The sequence below is a fragment of the Rattus norvegicus genome, chromosome 2 (assembly GCF_021556685.1).
Source record: "Rattus norvegicus strain SHRSP/BbbUtx chromosome 2, alternate assembly SHRSP_T2T, whole genome shotgun sequence".
Lineage (NCBI taxonomy): Eukaryota > Metazoa > Chordata > Mammalia > Rodentia > Muridae > Rattus > Rattus norvegicus.
In genome coordinates, this window is record NC_141535.1 from 151,475,778 (window position 1) to 151,503,312 (window position 27,535).

The window sequence follows — 27,535 nt, forward strand, 5'->3', positions numbered from 1 at the left end:
TAACATCTTTTAATTTTTCTGAAATTCAGATTATACTAATTTAATATAATGTTTATTCCCTTTTTAAAAAACTATTGAATACATGAAGTTACAATCCAGATGATAGTTTCATGTATATTTTTGAGGTTAACTCTCGGTTCCCTAAGTCTCTACGAGGGCAGGCGTGGGGCCTGAGTGATGAAGGTTGTAGTTCTAAACCTAGTACAAGCTCGGCGCGTAATAGGTGCTCTGACTTGTTAAATGAATTAGTCACTACGGTGTCCGTGGGCTGTAAAACACGCGCATAGGCATCTCTATTGTCAAAACCCTAACACTGGCTTCCCCTAGCGGAGGCTGAGTCGGTGTCCGAGAACAGGCGGCGGGGCGGGCGCAGCCTTCCCGCCCGTATGGCGCGGGGCCCGCAACCCCGCGAGGAGGCAGCGGCGGAGGCGGCCACTCGCTTCCCCTCCGGACTTGGAAGCGTCTTGAAAGGAGGCAGATAAACAAAGGCAACCGCACCGAAACCGGCCGTTCCGTCTCACATCCTCTCTCACATCGCGTGCCTGGGCTGTCCGCGGAACACAGTGACCCTGCGTCCGCCGGCAGGCAGGTGGAGCCCGCCCCACGCCGCACGCGCCTCCTTTCCTCGCAGGCGCGCACAGGGCCCTCGCAAACGGGCCGACCCTCCCGGACCCTCAGCCGCTCTCCAGTGGACGCGTCCCCCCCAATCCCGGAGCGCAGAGCCGCCGCGCGCCCCTCTGTCAGGCGCACGCGCACGGGAGGCGGGTCCGCTTCCCGGCACCCACTGATCGCCCGGCCCCCTCACCCCACCCCACCCCCTCTCAGCGCTGAAGCTCCGCCCCCAAGACGAGCCGGCCGGGAGGAGGAGACCGGAAGCCACTTAAAGCAGAGCTGGAGCTGACAGGCGAGCGAGCTGGAACCCGGAGAGCAGTTGCGGCTTTCTGCGCCCAAGTCCGCGGAATGGCCCGTGCCCCGCTCGCCGAGTCGGCCGCCCACGAACCCTAGACACCGGCACTTGCCCTCGGCTCAGACCGCTGGCGCAGAGCCGGACCTTCCACGCCGCGCCTGTGCTGCGTTCTGAGGGCAGCTTGCCTGAGGTAAAAGGGCTCGGGGTGGGCAGCGAGCGGTGGAGGGACCCCAGCGGGATGGCGGGCGCTGGCCTCGCCTCCCCGAGTCCCCGCCGGGACAGCGGCGGATCCATAGACTGCCCGGGAGAGCCGAATGCGCTCGCGTCCGTTGGTGGCGGGGTGGGATTGGGTTAAGCTCTGGTCGCCCGGAGTTGGGCAGGTGTATAGATGGACTGGCGCCGCACCGCTTGCGGGGCCGCCGGCGACTCCCCTCGGGGGGTTACTGCCCGGGCAGCCCCCGCGGGAGGGCTCGGCGCTGCGGGAGAGTTCCGGCCGGCGCGCGTTCCGGGCTGCAGCCCAGAAGTTTACAGGCTGTGTTCGAGTTAACTTTGAGTGCGCACCGGTCCCCCTTCCTCTTCCCCGCCACCCGGAGTGCCCGTTGCGGCTCGGCCCCGCAAGCTCCTGGACGGTCCTCGGAGGGAGGCAGGGCCGAGGGAAATTTCATTGTGGACTCACCGTGAGTGGCTGCGGGGAGGTCGGGTCCTGAGGAGGGTGGGCCGGGAGTGAGGGGGCGCCAGGGTTCCTGAGGACAAGGTGAGGGCGGGGATGCTCACCCTCACGGCGAAGTGCGGAGCCCGTTGGAACGGGCGCGGCGGGAGGTCGTGGCTGCGCAGACCGCGGCCGGCAGGAGGCGTCGCTCGGACCCGGGCGTCTCTCCGCAGGCTGTTTGGAGCCGGCGGTTTCCATGGAAGGTGTGACCAGCCGGTAGTGCCAGACGACCCAGGCGTCACGAGGTGAAGGGTGGCGCGATTGGGTTGCCCGCTGCGGGCGACCGGAGGAAACGTCCTTCCAATCTTTATTTTTCTGTTATGCAAACTAATTGAGGAACTGGTGGCTTCCGCACTCCTCTGCTTCCTAGTTTAGTTTCCGAGTTTGGTGGAGGGCAGTACGAGGAAAAGTTGTGTGCGTGCGAGTGTGTGTGTGCGTGCGTGCATGTGCGTGTGCAGACATATAAATAAAAATTGCTTTAGTATTTTGCCTGGATTGGTGTGATAGGAGGAGGGGTGGTGTGCGTGCGTAGGGGAAGGCACAGGCCGGTTTGATACGGAGAGGGAATACCACAATCTGTGCCAACTGAGCCTTGAGGCAAAAGCACCGAATGATGAATAATAACGCCTGGCTTGGCTGCTTTCCAGTTATTTATGTCTCATGTCAGATCCCTCCTTCGTGAGGTTTTCCCTAACAATGCCAGCTCATACTGAACTCTTTTAAAGAAAAAAAAAATCTTTTGTACTTAGACTAACACCTTTGTTCCGTGCTTTGTGTTTTTCTGAGTTTTGATTATTAAGCACTTTTGTATACATAGACTTATAAATCCCTCCTAGATTTTTATATTTGTTTTTTAAAGCACGAAATTTTTATCATTTTTGGTTTTGACCTTCAACCAAGAACAAAGCATCTAATGTGCGCCTTTTCTTCAGTAATGCAGCCACAAAATATAGACAACCTCAGTGGTGAACTGTGCTAGGTACCATACTGGACCCCTAATGCATACTTGATTAAATCATAGGTTCTTGCATCAAAGAGCTCTTTCAGTCAATTAGACAAGAAAAAAGACCATTAATTGCTCATCACTGTCTTTTCTCATCTGGAACAATCTCAGTAAATACCTGGAAATCTCAGTCCTTTTAAAGGATCTGGTTATTGCAAGAAAAAATTCTTGGTTTCTTTTAGTAGCTCATTCAGATTCTGACAATTGTTGTTTTTTAATATTTGTATTTTTGTTTATAATATGCTTTCATTTGATTTTTAAAAAATGGGTTAATGTAACTTTTCTAAAGGCAAGGACTAAAACCCTTTGCATAATCGTGCTGTGTTAAGTTTCTAAGGCAGAGTGCAGGCTGTTGAAATTAGTCATGTCCTGATATTCCTTCAGTTAGAGGAAAATCTTTTTTAAAAAAATTAGAAGTAAATCTTTAACATTCGGTACTTAAATACTAGAACTTTCAGAATGTAAAAACATTAGCAGGCTTCTGGCTTTCTCTTGTATCACAATTAACCTGAAACCTTCTATGTCTATTCCTACACACACACACACACACACACACACACACACACACACACACACTAGTTATTTCACTTTTTAACTTTTAAAGTTGTATCCTTTTGATGAACTTTCCTTCCAGAGAAACTAGTTTTTGCAAACTCATGTGACAGATCATACATAAACAACTGTGAAGGGAACCACAACGCTAAGCGGAGATGTGGTTTCCCTGCTTCATCATTTAGAAATGACAGTTATACCTTACAAAATAAAGTTATAACCCAGTAGAATCACGCCTTGTGCTTGCGCACCTGCTCGCTCTCTCTCCCTCTCCCTCTCCCCCCCCTCCCTCCCTCTGTGTGTATCAATTATCAAATCAAATTGTGGGATATATATTCCACAAATAATGCATAACAATTGAAAGATACGTTCTCATGTACTATTATCTACTATTATGCAGATTTTAGCATAGTTTTCAAGTCTTCATTTCTCAGTAATAAAGGGAAAAAAAGACATAGGAGCTAAATATAATGCAAGCAGTGATTACAGATAGTTAATCATAGATCAACACAAAATGTTTTAATGAATGAATGGGTTCAGTTGTCACTTTTCAAATGATCACCTTTCTTCCTTTCCTGGTAGGATTTGTAGATACTGAGGCGCAATTGGAGCTAATCCACATCATGGACATGGAAACCACCGACCCTGAGCCAGACTGTGTAGTACAGCCTCCTTCTCCTCCTGATGACTTTTCATGCCAAATGAGAATTTCTGAGAAGATCACTCCATTGAAAACTTGTTTTAAGAAAAAGCAGGAACAGAAAAGATTGGGAACTGGAACATTGAGATCCTTAAGGCCAATATTAAATACTTTGCTAGAATCTGGGTCGCTTGACGGAGTTTTTAGAGCCAGAGACCAAAATGGAGATGAGAGCAGCTTACATGAACATATAGTGAAAAAACCTCTGGATATCAACCCAGCATGCCCACCAGCAGAAAACAGTATGCCTGTCCTGATTCCTGATGGGACAAATGTTGAGGGCCAATTACCAGAAGCTCATCCTTCTACTGATGCTCCAGAACAGGTGGTTCCAATCCAGGATCACAGTTTTCCACCAGAAACCATCAATGGCACAGTAGCAGATTCTACAACAGGACACTTCCAAACTGACCTTTTGCATCCTGTTTCAGGTGATGTTCCTACAAGTCCTGACTGCATAGATAAAGTTATGGATTATGTGCCAGGAGCTTTCCAAGACAATAGTTTTACAATCCAATACATTTTGGATACCAGTGACAAGTTGAGTACTGAGCTCTTCCAAGACAAAAGTGAGGAAGCTTCCCTTGACCTTGTGTTTGAGCTTGTAAACCAGCTACAGTACCATACTCACCAAGAGACTGGAATTGAAATTTGTATGGACTTTCTGCAAGGCACTTGCATTTATGGCAGGGATTGTTTGAAACATCACACCGTATTGCCCTATCATTGGCAGATCAAAAGGACAACCACTCAAAAGTGGCAGAGTGTTTCCAATGATTCTCAGGAGCACTTGGAAAGATTTTATTGTAATCCAGAAAATGATAGAATGAGAATGAAGTATGGGTACGTATTATAGTAACTTAAAAACTGTTACATGAGCTAATGAAGCTGAAAGTTTGGTGTGGTGGTTTTTTTCAGTAGTGTTCCAGGTTTTTTTTTGTTTTGGTTTTTCTTTTATGGCTTTTATGCTATTCTGATTTTCATAGTGTTTGAATTTTAATGTAGTCTCTTTACATAACCAGACAAAGGAACATTTTATGATCTGAACAATTTAAATGTCATTCTGTTTAGTATGTGTATGAATGAAAGTTGTATATACATTGAGTGTTATGAATCAAGTACTATTTTAACTGTAATTACCTTGCCTTTAAAAGAAAATTCATGGTAAACCTTAAATACTAAATTTATCTAGTTTTAAAGCTTTTATGTGTTGGGTAGCTGCTTTTTTTAAATATAGGAACTAATATTTGGAGTTTTTTTACTAAACACTTTTTATATGAATAATTCAGAAATTCTTCATTCATACACAGACATGCTATTTTGATTTTCCAAGGTGTTGGAATGTGTATGAGTGTTCTGCCTGCACGAATGTATGTGCACCTGCAGGCCAGGCGCTGCAGAGGCCTGAAGTAGGTGTTGAATACCCTGGAATGGTTACAAACTGTTTTGAGCCTCCACGAGGTGCTAAGAACAGAACCTTAGACCTCTGCAAGAGGCCCCTTTTCTTAAAAATAGTTTTAATAAGGTATTGTCAAAAAACTCAATTGCCCCTGAGCTAGCAATTCTAATTGTTCTGTCAAAAGTAATTAAGTTTATGAATTCTCAAAGCCACTCTAATCCTTCCATCTCCCGATTACAAAACACTTCAGAGCAGTAGCCTCTCCTCTCACTTCACTTATGAAGCAGATTTCGGTTCACTGAGTACTTGAACATTTTGGTACATTTAGTTTCTGTTTGACTTGGTCAGAAATAAACTTGGTCAGAATCATTGTCTTATACATTACATTTTGTTACCATAAGCAAGGCAAGACAATCATTTTGGTCCCAGAAGGACCAAAAATTCTTTGGTCAGTAGCATAGTGGGCATTTATATCTCACAAGATAATTTTGCTTGAAAAGTAGACAAATTTAGAGCCTTTAGCATAAACTATAGGATTAGTTATAAAGTACTTACAGTAGGAGCTTGGTTTCTAAATTAGTCTTAATGATGTAAACTAATATTTATATGACAGTTAGGAGAGGAAAAGTATGAGTGAGTTACTATTATAATTGATATTGCTGCTACTACTACAATTTAAGTGGTCCTGCAGTGATAACATAGCTGGAAATATGAACTATTAATTACAAATGAAAATAGCAGTGAACTACATGAAGAAATATAAGATTGAAAATAACTGTCAAAAATTAGGCTTTCGGGGAGTTGACCTGTGGTCATTGCAACCTGATTTTCCTTGTATTCCAATCCGATGTTGTGTTTCCTGGCAACAAGATGCAGATAACGGCATGTTGAGCCTTGCTGAGAGAATCACAAACAAGCTGGAGCAGCCCAGGTTCACATGGTTACCACATTATTTGGCTAAAGCTATTAATCTCTGTGGTCAGGCCTGTAAAGCTGGTCTATCTGTGCAGATTGCACATAACCAGGAAGTGTGTGTTCAGCTGTGTATACGTTCATATTGGACCCAGTCTTAGTCTTTAGAAAGACTGGATGAATGGCATTTGTTTGTTCTACTTGTTTTGGGTAGTTTATATGACTAAGTCATCAATACATACTATATCATAATATCATTTTGTGGACTTTGAGAATTGTTCATAGTTCTGGGTTTGTAGCCGAGACAGGTCATAGTTTCTAACTATGCAGATAGAATTCTTTGTTTTCCTTTGCACCCATGAGGATTTAACACCTAAGTTAATCAAAATTGGATATGCATTGTTTATTTTGTCTTCAGGAGTGAAATTGGACAGGAAATTGAACCAGACGTTTTCACAGTTTCCTTTGAGCTCTTTAGTTAAGATGATGCTTATATACTAAAAACACGTATATGATATTTGGATGGTAAATGTTTATTTGATCCATTGTAACTAATTTAGGATACACTATTGTTTGCATTCCCTGCTTTTGTACATCATAGGTGTGTATTGCCAATATAACTGGAAATTAATTAGTTATGGGTCTGGACTCCAAATCTGATTTTGTAGACTTCTTTTGTATATAGGCCAGGCCTTCAAAAATTACTAAGAGCAAGAGCACCAAGTGTTGTATTTTTCATTGAGAAAATAATCTCTTAACAATATAGATACTCATCATTAGTAGATGGTGATTTTGAGTGGCAGAACTAAGCAGCTTCAAAGAAGCCTTGCTAATTGGAATACTGCTGTTGATAATTGAAACTGGAAGCAGTGCAAATCTTTTTAGCAACCAAGATCACCATTAGTTTCACATTACATTCATTTCAAAGTAAGACAGAATGGAAGGGAACCACAAACTGGGTTTTGGGGCTAACTTGCTAGTGAAATTATTATGATCAACGAGTATTCCTATTTTTCTCAATTCATTGAATGAGGATTGGGATGAACTCATGGTTAGATTTTCTCAGGGTTTTTTTTTGTTGTTGTTGTTTATTTTGAAACATGGTCTTGCTATCTAGGCAGTGAATCCATAATTTACTAAATGCTGTGATTATAGGCATTAGCTATATAACAGCTCAGAGTTTAGTATGTGTGTTTGCCTAGTATTTACGGATAATATAATTTTACTTGCTTAAAACGTTGTTATAATCTTGACTGCTGTGAATTTTTATTGGAAATAGTTCTTATGAGCCTTTTCAAAAATCTATCCAAGGGATAATGCCAGTAGATAACCTCAAAGCAGCTCTGTGTAAGAAGTCAAAGAGAAATGCACAAATGATAGAGAGCTTATGTTATCATTTATAATGACTTGGTGAAGTATCTACACTAGAGCAAGCCCCTGACTGAATTTGACTAGAATAGTTAAATTAGCCAAATTAGTTCTGGTCTATACAGCTGTGATAGATAGTGTATGAGCTAACTTATTATGTGTTTTTGGTAACACTGGACAGAGAACAGCTGAAACTTAACTGTGCCTTGTGACTTTCTGGTATTTCTTAAATATACACAGCTGTATGAGTTTGAATTTATTTTTAAAATTCCTGTGTAAGAGAAAGAGAGAGCTCCATAAGCAAGAAGTTGTTTGAAGTGACTTTCAAAATGGGTGCCTTGTGCTATTATGATAAAGCCATGCAATGACTTGTTTTTTCCTACCTCTTTATGCTGCTATTTACATATGAAATAAAACTAATTGGCATCTATCTGTACTAATCTAGAGAAGTTAGTGGGTCTGTGTAGAGCTATCATGGGAATCAATAGCAGTCATTCATTTACTTTCCTGGCTTTTCATCAATAAGTAGGTTACTTCTGAAGCAGCTGTCACCTGGCTTCAGGTTGAGGTCAGGCTTTTCCTGATGTAAATGAAAATGAACCTTGGAAAAAGCAAAGATTTCTAACTATTCAGACAGTTGGGGGTCGGGGGAGCTCATAAGACTTTCTGGCAATTCCTGAATATAATTGCATGATACATAATATATTTTATTATCCAGTTGAATTCAAAGCTTTTAATTATTATCGAACACAAAAAGAAATACTACTGACATGAAGGTGTAAAGAAAAACACAGGCATACAAGATACTTTTGACTAACTCTTCTGTCTCCCTATAAATCTATTTGTTTTTCTTGTTACACTAGAATTTCAAGGTTTTCATTCAATTGTAAAGCAAAGGTAAATTTTTTATTTTCCTGATTAGTGATCCTCATCCCAAATTTGAATGCTTATCAGAGTGAAGCAGTTTATATCATGTATAAACCATTAAGGATTGAAGAAATGCTACTAAAATCCAGCCATTGTAAACTTGTAACTGTTTTCTGTGGCCTGCTAATTTCTTATTATTCCACCCACCCCTGATTTGAGACCACCAGATTGTGCATTCTTTGTCTGCTGGGGTTGGTTCTGGAATGTATTTAGATTAGGTTGTCAAGTCCTTTCAACCTACATCAGCAACCTTTAGTAATTACCAGTCTTTGTGAGTTGTGCAGAAAAAACTGCATGCATGTGTATATCATTTTGCAAAGGAAAAAGAATCTTATTTTGAGTTACATTATAATTGATTCTGGCACAGTTTTGTGAAAGGTGAACTTAAAATGGACACTGGTAATTTTGAAAGAAACACAATTCTTAAAACTAACCAGTGCTTCACTTTTATAATTTTGTATCTGAGAGATAATAGAATGCCCAGCCTCTGAAATAATAACTGAAAGCCTCAACTTGTAATAAAAGAGTTTGAAATTACAAGTGGTAGATTTTAAAATACTGTGTGAAATTTGAGATTAGATTTTTATGTAAAATAAGTGAGCTTATCTCAGTTTGTATTTTATAGTTTTATCAATTTGTACAAAAGATATTGCAAGCTTAACTAAACATAACCAATTCTGTGATCAGAAAGACCAAAGTTTAGAAATTGATGCAATCAAAAAGCTTCTAGTTATCAAATGTAAAACTTCAAATTTTTCCTTTGTGACCTAGCCAGTTATTTCTAAGACAAGCACAGAAAGTTAATTATGCATTCCTCTCTGTTGTTCCACAGGATAAAATGTGCCTGTCTTTTCAGTCTCTCTCTGCTTTATTCTGTTGACTAACTTGAGTACCCACTTGACCAGTAAAGAACCCTTGCATGGTCGTTGCACAGGATAAGCTTTTAAAAGAGTGAGAATGGTTAGGGTGACTGCTATCTTTCTCATGGTCCAGTATTTGTACCACAAGAAATTGTGAACAGTATATTGTAATCTTCCATTTCTGAGTTGTATGAGAGTTTAGTAAATTTGTATTCTTTGTGCAAGTCCAAGTCCTGTGCTTTAGTGCAGTTGCTTCTGAGAATTAAAGAAAAGTTTGTATTATTTATGTTGGTTGAAACAGCACTTCTCTCACATTAGCTGTATTTTTTTTTTTTTTAAGAAAAATTTTTCCCATTTTATGAGATTCTTACCCTGTTTCTTCTTGTTTGCAATAGCCATAAGTCCTTTGCTCCAAGTTTCTACCAGCACTGCTTAGTCAGTCATCAAAGAATGGCAAGGATGGGAACCCAAGGATGAACTTCCCAATGATACATGTGCTTTCAGGGTCTTGCTTACAGCCTGATCTGCTCATCTCCCAAAGAGCAAAGGGTACAGAATACCCTAAATAATTTCCTGTTGTGGTTGGTCTTTGGTTTCTGACTGTCACCTGGTTTAGCTCTTTTATTTCCAGGTACTGACAAAAAAAATACTGGGTTTTCCTTCCAAATACTCATCGTAATTTTAAAAATAAAAGACATTCATGAATGGAGAATGGAAGAAAAAAATTTTCTTATTTACTTTTTGATAATTTGGATTAGCAAAATACTGTCATATCAGAAGTGTTGTATAAAGCCTCCTACTATCTTTTCTGTAAAACTTCCTCATCCCTCCCACAAGAATTTGCATGAGGAGCTGTCAGTAGTAGATTCTCTGAATATTAGTTTGTATACATTAAACTTGAGTCTGCTAACACTTGTTTACTTTAGATTGTTAGCGCCAGTACATAAACAACCATCAGTGAATCTATTTCTGTTTCTCTTATTTACCAGTTAAAGTTATTTAGAGTAGCTGGGGAAAAAAATACAAGGCTTAATAAAATTTGGAATAATTATTTTTGAAGAGTCATTTGTAATTGAAACATTAAATCAGAAATAAATTAACTACTATGTTGTATTTTTCTAGACATTATTAATGCTCTATGTTTATAGTGTCTTGTTTATGTATAAATGAGTTCTAATTTGAGATTATTCTAAAGTGATTTAAAGGATATTTTATCATTTATATGTCTTACGTGTATATATTATTAAGCATTTTATATTTATGTAGAAGTATGTTCTATTTTCAATTTTTTAGAAATTGAATTAATTTGTACCTTACATATATGGCACACATTTTTAATTGATCACTTTGAATCTTCTATGTTTAAAATATTTTACTCAACAAAGGGAATATTCACACATTTCAGTAATCTTTAACTATATAGTTTAAGACAATATAAGCTATAAATAGAACTTTAAGCATGATTTTTTTTTCTTTTTTCTTTTTTTTTTTTTTTTTTTTGGAGCTGGGGACTGAACCCAGGGCCTTGCGCTTGCTAGGCAAGCGCCCTACCACTGAGCTAAATCCCTAACCCCTAAGCATGATTTTTTTAAAAAAAACTAAACTGCTTCCTTTTCCAAGTGTTCTCATAGAAATTAAATTTCACCTCCTTATTAGGCCACAGTTAAATATATTTCACTTAGAGTTGCCTTCTACTTGTCTCAGGACATGTGATTGAACTTGGATCAAAATTAAGGCTGTGTGACATTTCTGGCATCTTCAGAGTACAAAATTTAATCCCAGTTCTCTGAATAAATGACAATAAGATCTTAACAAGTATGCTTTTAAAAAAAAAAAAAAGATCTATTTACTTTATATGAGTACACTGTAGCTGTCTTCAGGCATATCAGAAGAGGGCATCAGATCCCATTACAGATGGTTTTGAGCCACCATGTAGCTGCTGAGAATTGAGTTCAGGACCTCTGGAAGAGCAGCAGTCGTGTTCTTAACCGTTGAGCCATCTCTCCGGCCCTACTTTTTATTTACAAGCGATTTTAGGCTTATTCACATGGTATTGGAAAATGATTATATATGTTCCTTGCTTTCATCTGCAGTCTATGTTAACAATAATGGTGCCTAACGTTAGCATAAGCTTTACTAACTGCATGTTCTGTTCTCCACATTCTTTGAAATATTTTTTTTCCGTCTAGGAAACTTAATTATCTCTCTTTTCTCCTTTCAACCTCTCTTTGTCTCCGTTCCCATCTCCCCGGTCTCATCCCTCTATGTTCTCGTCTAGGAAGACTTCAAGACTACACATTAAATGTCTGACATGAAAATCATGCATGAGGTTTGGCATATAGAGAAATGTGGTGTCCCACTTAAAATTGCCTGCCTTCTCAGACATTCTCAGACATGTTTCTTATGTTCCAGGATCATTCAAGGGAGCTCCGCATATGGGCTAAATTTTGCTTAATGATCACTTTTTAAAAGCATTATATCTTAAAAGGGAGATACCCTTACCCGTACCCACAATTTTTAATATTTAGAAACATTAGAATGTCTATCATTCTGGTTTTGTGTTAATAGTTCTACTGAGTAATCCTGCCTCTGCTACATCATCCTCTTTAAAAGTGGACACATTTAGTCCATAATCAACATTAAAGGTTATTTTTCCTCCATGTATTGCACCATGTGTATGCCTGATGCCAAAGAGGTTAGAAGTGATTCCTTTGGAAAGAGTTACATACAGATAGTTGTAAACCATCACATGGGTGCTCAGAATCAAACCCAGGTCCTCTACAAGAACAGCAAATGCTCTTAACCACTGAGCACATCTCCAGCTCTAACATTTGTTTTTAATCTCTCCATAGCTACTGAGATCCATATAGATAATAGTATAAACTCTGAAATTTGTCTTATGAATATGTCTGTAATGTAGCTACTTTGAAATACAAAAGGAGGGGCTGGGGATTTAGCTCAGTGGTAGAGCGCTTACCTAGGAAGCGCAAGGCCCTGGGTTCGGTCCCCAGCTCCAAAAAAAAAGAACCAAAAAAAAAAAAAAAAGAAATACAAAAGGAATCTGGGTATATAAATTGTATATAATTTTAAGCGTTTAGTGAATAGTTGAAAGATGTTGCATGGAATTTCAGCATTTATAAATGTTTTATTGGGGTTGGGGATTTAGCTCAGTGGTAGAGCGCTTGCCTAGCAAGCGCAAGGCCCTGGGTTCAGTCCCCAGCTCCGGGGGAAAAAAAAAAGAAAGAAAAATAAATGTTTTATTTTCTCTCCAGGAGCTCTCTACTATTTGAGGCAATGATAGCAGAAATCACAGTTAATAACAGAATATGATAATTGGCAGTGATAGTGCTTCTATTGTAAAAAAAAAACTATGGGCCCTCTTTAAATACTCTCAGATTCAAAGAATTGTTACCTAGACCTGGTATTATATGTCTGTAATCTGGCAGGGGAACTACAAGTTCAAGGCCAGCACATCTTAGGCTGTCTCAAAGAGTAAAAAAAGATCAGAGATGTAACTGAGTAGTAGGATGGATGCTTGCTTGCCTGGTATGACTAAGACCTTGGAATCAGTCTCTCACCGTCTTCTCCTCTCACTTTGAAATTAACCAATATTTGTGCAAACATTTTATTTTATCTACTTTGAAGTAAGGAAGAAAGCTTACTTTTAACAAAGAGGATGTTAACTCATTTTCATAAAAGTTCAACCTCATAGTTTAAGGTATAAAGTACATAGTCCTCTCAAGTTTAATAACTATAGTACGTTCACAAAATATATTGGTATATTATGCACCATGTATTCGGTTCTCATTTTCTTGTAACATCTTGAAGGGAGTACATAAGCTGGCAGATACTCCAGCATAACTGAGTTCTGGAAACATCAAAGCCATATATCAAAAACCGGCTACGTTTTGTGTCCCTGTGAAATTTCTTCAGCAGCAATAGCAAACATTCCCATCTGTCAAGCTTGTCTTAAGCTAGGAGATCCCTACATACTCTCCAGGCAGCATTCAGTCTTTTACTTCTATCATTATGACCCTCAGTTTAAGAAAATGTTTTATTTTACATGATAATATAAGAGAGCTACTAATGAATATTCAGTTCAGCTGATTAGGGTGAGTCTTTACCCTTGTGGAAACTGCTTAACTCTTTTTTTGTGGTTTGTTTTTAGATTTAATTTATGGTGTATTTTGAGACAGGGTTTCTTTGTTTGACAGCCCTGGCTGTCCTGGAACTCACTTTGTAGACCAGGCTGGCCTTAAACTCAAGAGATTTGCCTGTCTCTGCTTCCCAAGTACTGGGATTAAAAGACTGGTTAACTCTTTAACAGGCAGAAAGCCAAAGTTCCGAAGTCTAGCAGATCTCATTAAGACTGAGCAATGTTCAGAAAAGTTTATATTTAATTTACTTTTCTAAAGTCTTTTAATTTTTATTTATATCATCTTCCCACTCAGACATGTTCTGTCTCTTATAGTTTTTATTGGTATCATTATCCAAGAACACAGAGACAAAGGACACATTCTGGACTTTGAAAGAGTCTTCCTGTGTAATGCATACTGTCCTCAGACTTGACCCTCTCTTGCCTCTTTCTTCTAAGTGCTGGTATGTCCTTCTACCACACCTGGCCATCACGGACTCTGTGCTTTCTTACCCACCTGTAATTGTTCTTTATGTAGTTTGATCCTAACCCTAACTTCTAAAGCAGCCCCCTTTTATTGCCTCTATAGTCTGTCAACATTTGTCATGTAATTGTTAAACATAGATAATAATTATGCTAATATATTACAAAATAATGTTAGTCTTTACTCTTCCTTCATCTTTATCCATCCTCTACTGAAAATAAATCACTTTACTGGAGTAAACTTTATCAAAGGCAACCCTAGGCCGTGTTGAAAGTCATCCTGCCCATAGGATCAAGCCCTAACCTCTTAACCCAGCATACAAAGCTCTTCCTTATCTGGCTCCAGCCAATCTCTCCAGACCAGTCTTATCTCTAATCACCTCCCACATACACACATACACTCTGACCTCCCACATGAACTGCATGTGCTTCTTGCGTTGTATCCTCATGCCCTACTTAGTTAACTTCTACACATATTAAGCTACCTTGTAGTGGTCTGGTAACTAAGTTCACATGTCACATTCTGAAGCAATCCTTATTGCCTCTCCTGATACCTTTATCAGCAATGGCAGGTCATTGTTTGGTATTTTTTTAAAGACAAGACCTCACAGTGTATCCTTGTTTGATGTGTCTTGGACACTTCTGTACTGTGTCTCCTGAGTGCTGGAACTAAAGGTGTGCCCACCACACCTTGCCCAGGCCATCTACTTTTGACTTATACTCAGACCATCTTTTTTTTTTTCTTCCCATCTTTATTAACTTGGGTATTTCTTATTTACATTTCGATTGTTATTCATCCTCAGACCATCCTTTTGTCACATTTCACACTATAGCAATGAGTTATTCTCTCAAAACTAATCTTCTGTGGCATTTTGATTTTTTCATCTTATGTCCCAAGCACAGTCAGTTGTCTATTTAACATTATTTTTAATTGTCATTTTTTTCTTCATAGTTTCAAATACTTTATTGCATCTAATTTATTTTGTGTATCATGGGGGAAGGGCTTATGCTATGGTACAATTATGGAGGTCAGAGGACAGCATGTTAGAGTCAGTTCTCTCCTTCTACCATGTGGATCCTGGGGATGTCAGGCTTGGCACCATTTGTTTTTGCCCCAGAGCTATTTCAACTGCCTCTCAAATAAAAATTATCCAAGACTATTAAATTGTATACTGAGTTCCCAAATGCATAATACATAAACAGAAAACTGAGCAAGAAATGTAGTAATTTTTTATTTTACTCAACACCAATTTCTATAGTGGTTTTGATTGTTCTTCCACCTCTTTTTTAGTACACACACACACACACACACACACACACACACACACACGAAATAGTGTGTGAGGAGTACTGGTATACATTGGTGGGTACTGGTATACATTGGTGGGTACTGGTATACATTGGTGAGATATTTCTGGAAATGCTGGCTTAATTAGTATGTGAGATATTTGTGAAATAAGAGAACCATTGTTAAAAATTATGAGAATAGTGTCCTTTTCCAGAATTTCAAGTTAGTTTTCTATCTGGATCTTTGAACAAGTATGTGTGATGGTATATTTGTTAGTAAAGCATGTAACAGGGTTTCTAATTTTATTCTTGTAGTAAGTCCATAACCTGTTCTCAGGATGTGTTTTTGTCCCTCTGATTAATGAGGAGGTTATACAGTACAGTGACTATCTCCTTTGTATTCTGGCCACCTCTCAACTCTTATGCCTTGTAGGGTTCTCATCAATCTCTGCTTTTATCATGACACCTCCCTAGCCCCTCAGTCTTATGCTTTGTTTCTCTTACTCAGTTTTCACACATCCTATATTTACTGCATCCCTGTCTGCTTTCTCCCTCTTTATCATCTATCCTCCAAGGTCCTGGATTAACATCTGCTCTTCTATTTCCTGTACATGATACTCAGGCCCTTCATATCTTATACACTGTTGAGAAGGTCTACAACTATTTGAACTGCTCAGATGTTCTAAGGAATAAAGCATTTAGCTCATTTTGTTGATATTTTGTAATATTTAAACTGCTGTAAAGTATTTTCTTAAATGCTTCTTGGATTAAAAGGGGTGTGTGTGTGTGTGTGTGTGTGTGTGTGTGTGTGTGTGTGTGTGTGTTTAGTAAGAAAGGCTTATACAGAAATTGCTGAAGTGATGTCTTCAATAAAATTTAAACAGCAAAAAAGCAGGAGTGACAAAGGGTTTGTTAACTTACTGAGAGAAGCAGTTGCTGAAAAATGAGCTTAAAGTTTAAAAACTTGTAATGTCTTTCAGAGAAAGATGTCTAGCTCTCCCCAGTTATAATATCAAATTTCTCCTTTATAAAGTGACATGAAAATTGCTTTCTGCCACTTAATATGAAGTTGAACTTAAACATATAAGGATTTCTATTTTCAGGGTTTTTTTCCTTTTTTTAGAATCTCCTATGAACATTTTTCCTTTTAAATTAAATATTACTGGTTATAAATTTTAAATGAGGTAGTGTCCAAATGCGATTTGTCCCTTATTTTTTTAAAGTTCCTAATTATACAGAATAAATGGGTTTCATTATTTCATAATGAACTTGGAGAAAATATATCCCTTAATGCTTGTCCTGCTTAAACCTCCCCTCTCAGACCTTTACTTTTCTCTAATAGTCTCTCGTCTACGTTCATGTTATTTTTTTCCCCAAAATGTTATTTTTCAACTGCATTTTATTATAGTCCCATTTCATGCTTAATTTAACTTGTATGTTGTTTTGAGACCAAATCCTAGTAGTAAGTATTCTTTTTAAACAAGAAATTACTTGGGGATTCTGGAATCCTTAGAAACTTTTAAAGGAGTTTTTACAAGTTAGAGGTGGTTTTTTTGTTTTGTTTTGTTTTATTTTATTTCTTTTTTTTTAATCTTCAATTGTGTATGTGACTTTAGTTTTGCTTTGTTTTATTTCCCAAAGAGTAGGACTTGATCATAAATTATGCCATGGGGATGGAGAGAGAAGTGATAGATTTTCCTTGGCATTTGCCAGGGGTGTGTGCTTTGAGAGGTGTTAGATATATGCAAAAGGAGAGCATCTTCGTTGGTTTGGAATTATACTCTGTCATTCTTTCATAGTACTACAGTGTCGTCCTTAGTATATTACAGGGAATATAGGAATAGGAACAGCTACAGTAAATAGTTTAACTTGTGTAACCAGTTTAATTTTCAAACATTTGACTGGAGAGGGTTTTTTAGTACTCACTTACAATCCTTGAAACAAGTGTACCAAAAGCACAGTTGGATTAGCTAACAAATCACTAATAATGAATACCTTTCTCAAAATCTTATTTTATAACAAGGAAATCTGTTCTAATCCTTGATTTCACATATAAAGGCTCACTTGATCTGCTTTATAGATACTCCCTTAGATAGACATCTACACTGAGAATGGAAAGACTGAGAATATACATTCAGGAGCTTAGTTACAAATACCTATATTATCTTATTTAAAAAAATATTTTCTTAGGGAAATTTTCAGTTGTGCAGGGCAGAGAACAATGGCATTTACTAGTTTCTTTTTTTTTTTTTTTTTTAATTTATTTATTTATTATATATAAGTACACTGTAGCTGTCTTCAGACACACCAGAAGAGGGCATCAGATCTCTTTACAGATGGTTGTGAGCCACCATGTGGTTGCTGGGAATTGAACTCATGACCTCTGGAAGAGCAGTTGGGTGCTCTTAACCGCTGAGCCATCTCTCCAGCCCCCATTTACTAGTTTCTTAAAGTTAATAGTTTAGATGTTTCAACATGATCTAATGATTCATTAAAGAGGAAATGTTTTATTTAGGTCATCCTTTGTCAATTAATGATTTAAGTCAATTTGATCCTTATAGTGGACTTGTCTCCCAACAATATGAAGATATAAACTAGTATGGTGGCACAACACATATAATCTCAGCATTTGAGAAAGGAAAGTAGGAAATGAGTAGCCCTTAGTTATAGAACAAGTCAAGGCCCCTTAGACAGCATGAGATCCTGTCTCAAGAGAAAAAGACTAATATGGAGATGTTTGTAAAGGTTTAATTTAGCAATATAGACTAGATAACAAATGACAAAATAATATCATAGCTAACCTTCATAATAATTCAAACTGCTTTTTAACATTTTCCCATTTACACAATGAAATGAAATATTGATGCTTGTTCAGACAGTAGCACTGGCTTCATCTGGTGCTGTTTTTCTGTCATCTTTTTTCCTACCTCACCAGGTAGTATTGTATATCTACATTGGCACAGGTAACCTGATGCTTCTGAAAAAAAAAAGCCATGTTTCAAAAAGTTTTTTGGTTCTCTGCCTGATTTTTATCAGTTTCAATCTTCATACTGACTCCCTGATAGATTGCCAGTGTTTGACTTATCTTACCCAGGGAGAAGAACCTAGGGTTATATTTATTGACGGCTTCAGCCAGTGATGGTCATGGTTTATTGTTACTAATTTTTTAATCATATCATAAGGACACAACCTGGGAATGTTGGTCCTGTTAGGAAATGTGTGTTGGTCAAGGCCCTGGGTTCGGTCCCCAGCTCCGAAAAAAAAAAAGAAAAAAAAAAAAAAAAAAAAGGAAATGTGTGTTGGGGAGGCAACCAATAATGTTCTTTTATACCAAATAAAACAAATTATGACAATTCTACATTAGGCTATATTAGATATTCTTAATGCCCAATAAGATATTTAGGTACTTTTATTTAGCAGGTCTTTTTTTCTTGGGTCTTTCTAGAGGTCAAGACTTTTGGGCAGATTTGAATGCCATGACTGTATTTGAAACAACTGAATTTGACCAACTACGAAGGCTGTCTACACCACCTTGTAGTAGTACAAACTCTATTTACCACACATTTTGGAAATTCTTCTGTAGAGACCACTTTGGATGGAGAGAGTATCCTGAGGTATTTACATGTTCTTTTCTTTTAAATAAATTTACATTTTTTCCCTGTGGTCTTTTTCCTTTCCAACAGTGACTAAGCAGAACTGAATATTATAATCAGACATCTTAAGGATGTAAATTTAAAAGTCTTGCTGGTACAGGTAAACTTCTTTCTCTTCATATTTCTAAAAGTATATTTCTTTCCATTAATCTGAAGACCATAATAGAATGCCACTAAAGGACCAGAATCTCACAGTACAGAGATGATGTACTTAACAGACTTGGTGCCATCTTTATAATAATTTTGATGAGAACTGGGGTGACTTTTGGCTATATCTGCCTTCTGTGCTTATAGAAATCTAATCATGTTAAATGTACCATTTTTAGAAGCCAAGTGGAACAGGAATCATTCTTGAGTCCACAGTAGAAATGTTTGAATATGTTTCTTTATTAAGCTATGGTTAGGCAAATTATCTCTTTAGAATTTTGTCATGTGCACATACATCACTGGTATGATATAGAAGAACTTACCAGTTGTAAAGCCTTGCTTATAACTGAATCCAGTAAAACATTGAAAATGAGTGTTAGAGATTAATTCTCATTCCACTGATCTGTCAATATGTTAATTTCATTTGTAAAATTACAAAGAGGTTTTAGTATGTATGTTTTTAAGACATTACCAAACAAAATGACCTAATTAAAGACAATATTAAACCATATTCTGATTTTGTCATTTAAGAATTGATGGTGTCTACCTTCCAAATGGAGTAAGGGCAGTTTAAATGGAATGCTTGGCTGTCCTGTGCCTTTACTGTTTTTAGGCTTAGAACTTGGCTGGATTTTTTGTTTGTTTGTTTTATTTGTTTTGTTTTGTTTTTAGTTTCTTTTGATATTTGAGTACTATTAACTTCTGATTCCTCTCTGAAATTTTCCTTAACAAATGTAAGTCAAGAAAGTGTCTAGAACATCATTAAGGTTGAAGATAGAATGGACTTCTGAGCCGCATGTGTCATAAGGCAGATAGATAGTCGTGCTCTTGTGAACAGGGAGTGTCTTTCTCCTTGTAAGGCTCTGAAATCCTAAATACAGGAATTAGTTTGATTTACTATATTTATTGAAATTCCTTTGATGTTAGCAGTGAAGTGAACTATTTTTTGCTTTCAGTTACTTTTTTCATATAAATTTGATTTTCATTTACCTTGTTTTCTTCTCCATAGTCTGTTGTTCGACTAATTGAAGAAGCCAACTCTCGGGGTCTGAAAGAAGTTAGATTTATGATGTGGAACAACCATTACATCCTCCACAACTCATTCTTCCGGAGAGAAATAAAACGGAGACCCCTTTTTCGTTCCTGTTTCATACTGATTCCATATTTACAGTAAGTATCTAGTTGTTTTTTATTCTTCATTTTATTTTCCATGCACTACTAGATGCCAAATTTAAAGGGATTATCTTTGTTACTATTACCAAAATGTGAAATTGTGCATTCTTTTATTATCTTGATTATTATTACCAAAATGAGAAGTTGTGCATTCTTTAGATTTAGTTCTTAAGGAAATTGAGTTCAGTTAACTACTATTCACCCAATCCTAAAGCATGAGTTTTTTATTCGGATTTGAGCTGAAAAACGGGATATAGTTAACATATTTATATAACTAAAGTAACTTGTATTTGAAATGAAGCAGAGCTTGCTTCTTTTAAGGAGAGTTTTCAAACTTACAAGACTACTTTAGGGCCAGATATACCAGTATTAGAATTTGGTTTTGAAGGTGATAACTAAACTTAGTGTCTGTTGGTCCATTCTGTTCCTTAAAGTATAATGCTGTTTTCATATTTCTGCTATTTTTATTTCAAGTCATGCATGGCAAACTCTTAATGAATTTAGTTCTGGGGTTGAAATGAGACTGTTAAAAACAAGTTGCTGGTCATGGTTGTTCAGGCTGTAATCATGGTGCATTAGGTGATAAAGGTAGAAGGCCTCAAGTTTGAAGCCAGCCTGGGATACATACCAAATTGCAGACTAGTTGGGGAAGACCCTATCGTAAACAAGGACATAAAACTTGAAAATAAAAAGAATCCCTCAAAGAATTAGAATTCAAAATCAATTTGTAATAAGGTCAGTTTTAAAGTTATATTGGCTTGTGTTTTCTTCCAAGTATATAGGGTTTTGTTTTTTTTTTTTTTAATTAGAAGTAATAAAAATGCTACTGCTAGGATTTCACTCGCACAGCTGGAGCTAGTGTCTCCATCCAGTAGTTAGGAACATACTGTCCTCCTGGTGAGACAGTAGAACTCATTACCGAGACCAGCAGCTTGGCATGCTGAGCTAACAGAAGCAAGATGTGGCTCCTCTCTAAGGATAAAAATCCTCATTCAAATGCTACATTGTTGGAAAAAAGTTTTAAATAGTGAAAAGAAATACTGTAAGAGATTATGCCTTTTTAAAAAATACCTTATACTCATTTTGAAAGTATAAAATATAAAAATAATATAAGCATAAGTGACATTTTTATGGAATGCAAGTTTGCAATGAAAGAAAATAATTATTTGCTTAAAACTTAAATTGTTTTAGTCTTCCTGTTTGAAACAGTGATAATAAAGGGCTAAAATGAGAGATAAGCAAATCAGTGAGAAGAGGGAGGGGCTTGAAGGTGAAAAGCACAAAGTAAATTGACAGAAAAGTTAAATACAACATCCTATCTGCTCTCTGGTCTATAACTATAGGATATTCCTTCCTAATACGGAATAGGAAGGAAGGGCATTGGTTCCAAAAGCAGATTCCAGAGGTCATGATCTTAGCTAGAGAAAATGTTTTGTGTTTTCCATTTAACTATTAAATTCAGAGAACCAAAGGAAACAATAGACGTGGGTCATAAATTTCCAGCAAATTCCATTGTATAAAGAATTTTTCTGATACTGATAAAAAAGACCCTGTTCTTTAGAATTCTGAGCTGAAGTAGGATAAGCAACAAACCAAATTAAGGGGCTTGAAGGGCTGTATCTCAAAGCTAAAAGGACATCTATTGCATGAATCATCTCATGGTTATAAGAATGCCAAACACAGTTTCTTTGACTCTTTCCCTGGAGGGATAAAATTAATCCATTTTTATTTCAGTAGTGAAATCGGTTTAGGAAACATTTCAAAATGGTGAAGGGAAGCAAGGAGAATAAGGTTGGAATCTGAAAAACTATAAGCTGTATGTTATTGAGATTATATAAGCCGAATAGAAACAGTGTTCTCAGAAAATATATTTTAACATTGCCTAGAACACATGCATACATACTTGCTTTTGACATGGAATATAAAAGTCCACCATCACACATGCCTTTATATATGTTTCAGTAAAGTTAGAATGTTAGCCTGATGAAAGTATGTATGTATGCAAGTCGGTGTTATCCATGTATAGAATCTAGAATGTCTGCATATTTGTATTTATTGTTGCACTGGTATAGATAGAATCATCCATCAACAGATAGAGAAAGTGTGCTATATGTATGCTGGATTTTATTCATCCAGAAAGGAAAAAATAAGTCATCTGAAAGGAAGTAGATAGTCCTGGAGCTCATATTGAAGGAAATAAGCCAGATTCACACAGATAGTTATTGTATGCTTTGTCTTCTGTAGAATCTAGATTTAGCAATATATCGTGCAATATATCGTAAGATAGACATGAAAGTGGCACAGGGAGTCTGGAAGGAGGATGAGGGACAGTAAACAGAAATGGATGAACAAAGTACAAAGGTATACATGTGAATTATTTACTTTTCTCATTGCTTTAACAAAATACCTGACAAAAGCAAAGTGTAAGGAAGGAGCAGTCTGTTGTGACTCTTGGTTTAAGGTACAGTTGATCGTGGCAGGGAAGTTACGATAGAAGCTGTGGGAGGTGGCTGTTCGTGTTACATCTGCAGTCAGAAAACAGAAAGCAAAGAATGCTCGCATCTTCCTTTTTATTCAGTCTTGAGACTCAGACCAGCCATGGGAACATCTTTATAGAATGCAGAAAGGCTTATTTCCTGTGTTATTCTGAATCCTGTAAGATAGACCATTATAGACATCTATAACATAATGAAACCCATTATTCTGTATGTCACCGGTAAATAACAAATAAATCTCAGCAGAATGTTTAGGAAGAATCTTACTTTGTTGGAAATGCCAAACCCTAACAATAATGGAAAAACAGATAGGCTAGTGCCTACCTTTGCAAAGCAGGATAGGAGTTGGGGGCTAAAAGTTGGAATCTCTTCCGTAATTTACTCAGAACAGGGATGACACTTTAAGAAGACTTTTTGAGACTGATTAAAGTGGTGGAGCTTTTCTTTAGAAAAACATATCAGTGAAAAACAACCATTGTAACAGGAAAATATACCTGTGCCAAGTGTCCAAAGGAATTTGTCAGCTCTTGGAAAATGATCCAAAACACAAGAAATATGAGTCTTTTGTTGTAAAAGTTGGAGGAATTACTTAAATCTGCTCCTGGTGGGAGGACTTGCTAAGTCCTGAATCCACTCACTTACAAAGGGACTTTGGGGCACATTGAATTGAAGGCATAGCTGCTTACATGAAGCTGGCAGGGATTAGAAAAGACAATTGTGTTTCCATAGCATTAGTTTCTTAGTAAACCACCTCTTAAATGTATAATGCCAATGTAGTAGTAGTGATACTTGTAATAGTAGTTGTCATAAAAGTCAGACAAACCAGCTTGTATCTACACTTAGTAGCTTTATTTTATTGTAAGTTGTGAAATGTAGAAATGAAAAGAAGCAGGCCTGGATTAAAAAAATACATCTGCTGTATAAGGACAAAATCCTTAACTACTCTGAACTGTTTGTTTATTTGAGGAGGGGATAATCAAGCCATATTGCAGTTCATGTGACAGTGACACTATGAAATATATAGTATGTGTTCAGTGGGTGACTAAGACAGTGGTGGTAGGATATGCTCTTTAGAGACAAGACAAATGTTCATATACAACTATAACCTCTGTGTCACAAAGCTCTTTTGAAAATGTCAATTTCCAAATCTACTTGGCAGACATTGCTCCTTCCTTGTGACCACCATGTACTGATGAGTGAATGTTACAGTACCCTGACATTGAAACTGGGTCTCAGGGTCAGGATTTCCTTATTCTTTGCTTCTTCCCTTTTCCTTGTTTTAAAAGAAAGCTAAAAAGTATGATTTAAATATATGAACCAGGCAGAAAAAAGAAAACCTATTGTTTATATAAATTCATCTTTAAAAGTAACAAAGTTGAATTTAAAGATGAAACAAATTGTGCACCCTCTGGCATTTGCTGTATTTGGGGGAGGGGCCTGGAACTTGAACCCAGTGCATTAAGCATCATAGGTCATCACTTTATTACTTGAGCCCACCTACCCTCAGTGGGCCCCTTGTTTCATCTTAGTCACATCTAAAATTGTAAAATTGGAATAATTTTTTAATTTTTTAATTGTAGTATTAAAAAGTGAATGCCTGCTTCATGATTTTTGTTACTTTTTATATAGAACCCCAGAAGTTCCAATTTAACACCTGTTCTACCTTATTTACTATCCTACATGTTCTATAGTGATGTTAATTTTTCTGCATAGTGTCAGCAAAGTTTGAATGGAGCAGGCAAATTATTGTTGTTTCATTGAAACAAAGCTGTTTTAAACTATATATACAAAAGAGGACTCTAGGAGGATTCAGAAGTAAAGACACTTGTAAAATTGCTCCTTACTATTTGCTCTGAAGCAGTACATTTCAGAGTTGTCTCCACAGGAAGGAAGCTAGAAAGAAGCTAATGTGTTTGCTCTAAAAGAATATTGTTGTTTTTATTTGATGGAGTGTTTGTTTGTTTCTTTCTTTTTTTAGTTATTTTGAGACAAAGTTGCCCAGGCTAGGCTGAGGTTGTATTTCTCTTGCCTCTCTCTCCTGAGCCCTGGTATCATAGCTAAGCACTACTACACTTGGTTTATGTTTTGCTTTTCTTAAGTAAATAAATAAAATTAATACGTAAGTATTTAAGCTGTTCAGTTTAAAATTGGACAGTACTACAAAGCACTAAGTAATATGAGCTGTACTAATTTTTGAATGCTTTACTTAGTGTTTTTCTCCATTTCAGGACACTTGGTGGGGTTCCCACTCAGGCTTCTCTGCCTCTTGAAGCAACTTCATCACAAATCATCTGTCCAGATGGAGTAACTTCAGCAAACTTTTACCCTGAAACATGGGTTTATATGCATCCATCTCAGGACTTCATCCAAGTGCCTGTTTCTGCAGAGGATAAAAGTTATCGAATCATTTACAACCTTTTTCATAAAACTGTACCTGAATTTAAATACAGAATTTTACAAATATTGAGAGTCCAAAACCAATTTCTTTGGGAGAAATATAAAAGGTGAGTCAGGGGTATGAAAATTTAAGGGTATTTCTTAATATAGCTATTGTCAAATATACCACACAGTAAACACTTGCATAGTTTAATATGTTTATATTTCCATGTAGTAGTACACATATAATCATAATACACATATAAATAGTATTATTAAAATTATGACAAACTATAGCATGATTTTTAGCATTTTACTTTTATAACTTAATATAACTTTACCCTTGAAACGATGAAGCGGAGTTTGAATGCATTGTTTATGTTTATATAATCTATATGTCTTCCTCCTAAATGCCTGTCTACTTTTTGCACTAGGAAAAAAGAGTATATGAATAGAAAAATGTCTGGCCGTGACAGAATAATAAATGAGAGACACTTATTTCATGGAACATCACAAGATGTGGTAGATGGAATTTGCAAGCACAACTTTGACCCTCGTGTCTGTGGAAAGCATGCTACAATGTTTGGACAAGGCAGTTACTTCGCGAAGAAGGCAAGCTACTCTCATAACTTTTCTAAGAAGTCCTCCAAAGGAGTCCATTTCATGTTTTTGGCCAAAGTGTTAACTGGCAGATACACAATGGGCAGTCATGGCATGAGAAGGCCCCCTCCGGTCAACCCAGGCAGTGTCACCAGTGACTTGTATGACTCTTGTGTGGATAATTTTTTTGAGCCTCAGATTTTTGTCATTTTTAATGATGACCAGAGTTACCCTTATTTTGTTATCCAATATGAAGAAGTCAGTAACACTGTTTCCATTTGAAATCTTGGTACTACTAAGTTATTTGATATGAACTCAATCCAGCATTTGTAGCAGGTTTGGGTGGGGCTGGGAGGGAAACAGCATATGACAGAAATTGGATACTTTTCAGACCCAATTTTTTAATAAGTGCTAGAAAGTAATTTTTTAAAAGAAAAAAAAGGGGTTTTAAAATGGCCACTTATTATTTAATTGTTTACTAATTATTAGTGTACTTGGTGTGGAAAAGACTAAAGTGCATATTCTTCATTCACACTTGTACATATAGTCAGCAGCAATATTAGTAGAAGTATTTGGAGAAAAATCAAAAACTGACTAGCCTAATTAAATGTCGCTTGGGTCTGGTAGAAGTTTGGTCAAAACAAATAGAGGCTGCGAGCAAAGTGAGGATTCTGTTTACTTAACATTGATAAAACCACCTGGAACTGATACTACCATGCTTATTACCTATCCAAAGCATTATGTATTGTACTTTGGGGTAGAATACATTCGTGTAATTCTAATAGGTGGGAAGAAATTTTCATTCTGTGATCAGGACTGAAATATATCACCCACTCAAACCTCTAGAATTTTCCTGAGAACTCAGGGTCTGTTCAGAGGAAGTAAAATAATAATAAAGAACCCATTTGGGGAAAAAAATGTCACCAGCAGAATTCCCTGGTTGTGAAGTGTGATACATGTGTTAAAATTAGCCATGAAAAACTCAGCCTCTTTCATTGTTGCCTACCATCGTTTCAGAGTTGGGCACCTAGGTTGGTTAAAGCCAGTCTTAAGGGTTAAAAGTATTTCTTTTGGGATTCCAGACCTACCCTTGGGCTGGTATTAGATAATAGAAGACATCTACAACCAAAGTGGAGAGGTTGAGAACTGTGCCTGGCACAAAACAGACTCTTAGCCATATCTGCTGAGTTGAATTGTTAAAGACAACAAGCTCACCCCATGCCTGCTTTGCCAGATGCACTAGATTTCTTGGCTGACTCTGTACCTTACACTACTTACTTTAATAGAAACACAGACTTGGAAATTGTGCCACTGGCCCAGCAAAAGCACTGTTGGGTGAATGTTCTGTTGCCTCAATTCAGAGCAGTAGTAAGTACTTGTAAGCAAAGCAAAAGCCTGAGTAAAGTGAAAAGTGGTTGTTGATAAAATAAACCACAGAAGTCCTTCAGATACCAAGCTCTCCTTGTATGTTTGTGGTTATCTCATTTACCCAAACTTTACAGGAACTTCTTTGTTATTTAAAGCAAGATATAGCTGTACAGATGTCTCAGTGAATCGGTCTGTTTAAGCACTTATCAGGGCTTCCACACAGTTATTTATTTTGCTCCAGTTGATCCTGTTGTTTGCTGCCATTGGCAGGAGGAAATGGGCAACTGTAGCAATCATTCATTCAGTTATAACTTGTAAACCAGTGATCCCCAATCGTTTTCAAGTTAGACATGTTACCATTGCTTGTTTGATTTTATGGAACTTGTTCCTTTTTTTCTCCCTAAAGGAAACAAAAGCTTTATGACATATTTATTTTTTTAATAAAACTAAGCAAAAATAAAAGTTAATTCTTTAAAACTTC

General features: G+C 37.4%; 1 protein-coding gene and 1 long non-coding RNA gene across 3 annotated transcripts in view; one reads left to right on the forward strand and one right to left on the reverse strand.

Annotated features, from left to right (window-relative positions):
- Window positions 1-1,996, reverse strand: part of LOC102554278 (uncharacterized) — a 42,240-nt gene extending 40,244 nt beyond the window's left edge. The window contains exon 1 of one of the 2 annotated variants that reach the window (XR_015675325.1): window positions 1,682-1,996. This is a non-coding gene — a long non-coding RNA (uncharacterized LOC102554278). Of the gene's footprint in view, window positions 1-1,583 lie in introns of both variants that reach the window. The other variant, XR_015675323.1, reaches the window with a different exon arrangement.
- Window positions 884-27,535, forward strand: Tiparp (TCDD-inducible poly(ADP-ribose) polymerase). Its single transcript, NM_001107679.3, has 6 exons — window positions 884-1,097; window positions 3,754-4,714; window positions 18,688-18,856; window positions 20,052-20,212; window positions 24,939-25,214; window positions 25,521-27,535. Exons 2-6 carry the CDS (start codon window positions 3,795-3,797, stop codon window positions 25,966-25,968), a joined length of 1,974 nt encoding a protein of 657 aa, NP_001101149.2. The 5' UTR covers window positions 884-1,097; window positions 3,754-3,794; the 3' UTR covers window positions 25,969-27,535.

Bases quoted from the DNA above. Each gene is read 5' to 3' on its own strand.
- Tiparp (NM_001107679.3), top strand. From the start codon at position 3,795: ATGGACATGGAAACCACCGACCCTGAGCCAGACTGTGTAGTACAGCCT. The intron at 4,715-18,687 runs GTACGTATTATA...GGGTCTTTCTAG, and splicing joins AGAATGAGAATGAAGTATGG to AGGTCAAGACTTTTGGGCAG. The intron at 20,213-24,938 runs GTAAGTATCTAG...TCTCCATTTCAG, and splicing joins ATACTGATTCCATATTTACA to GACACTTGGTGGGGTTCCCA.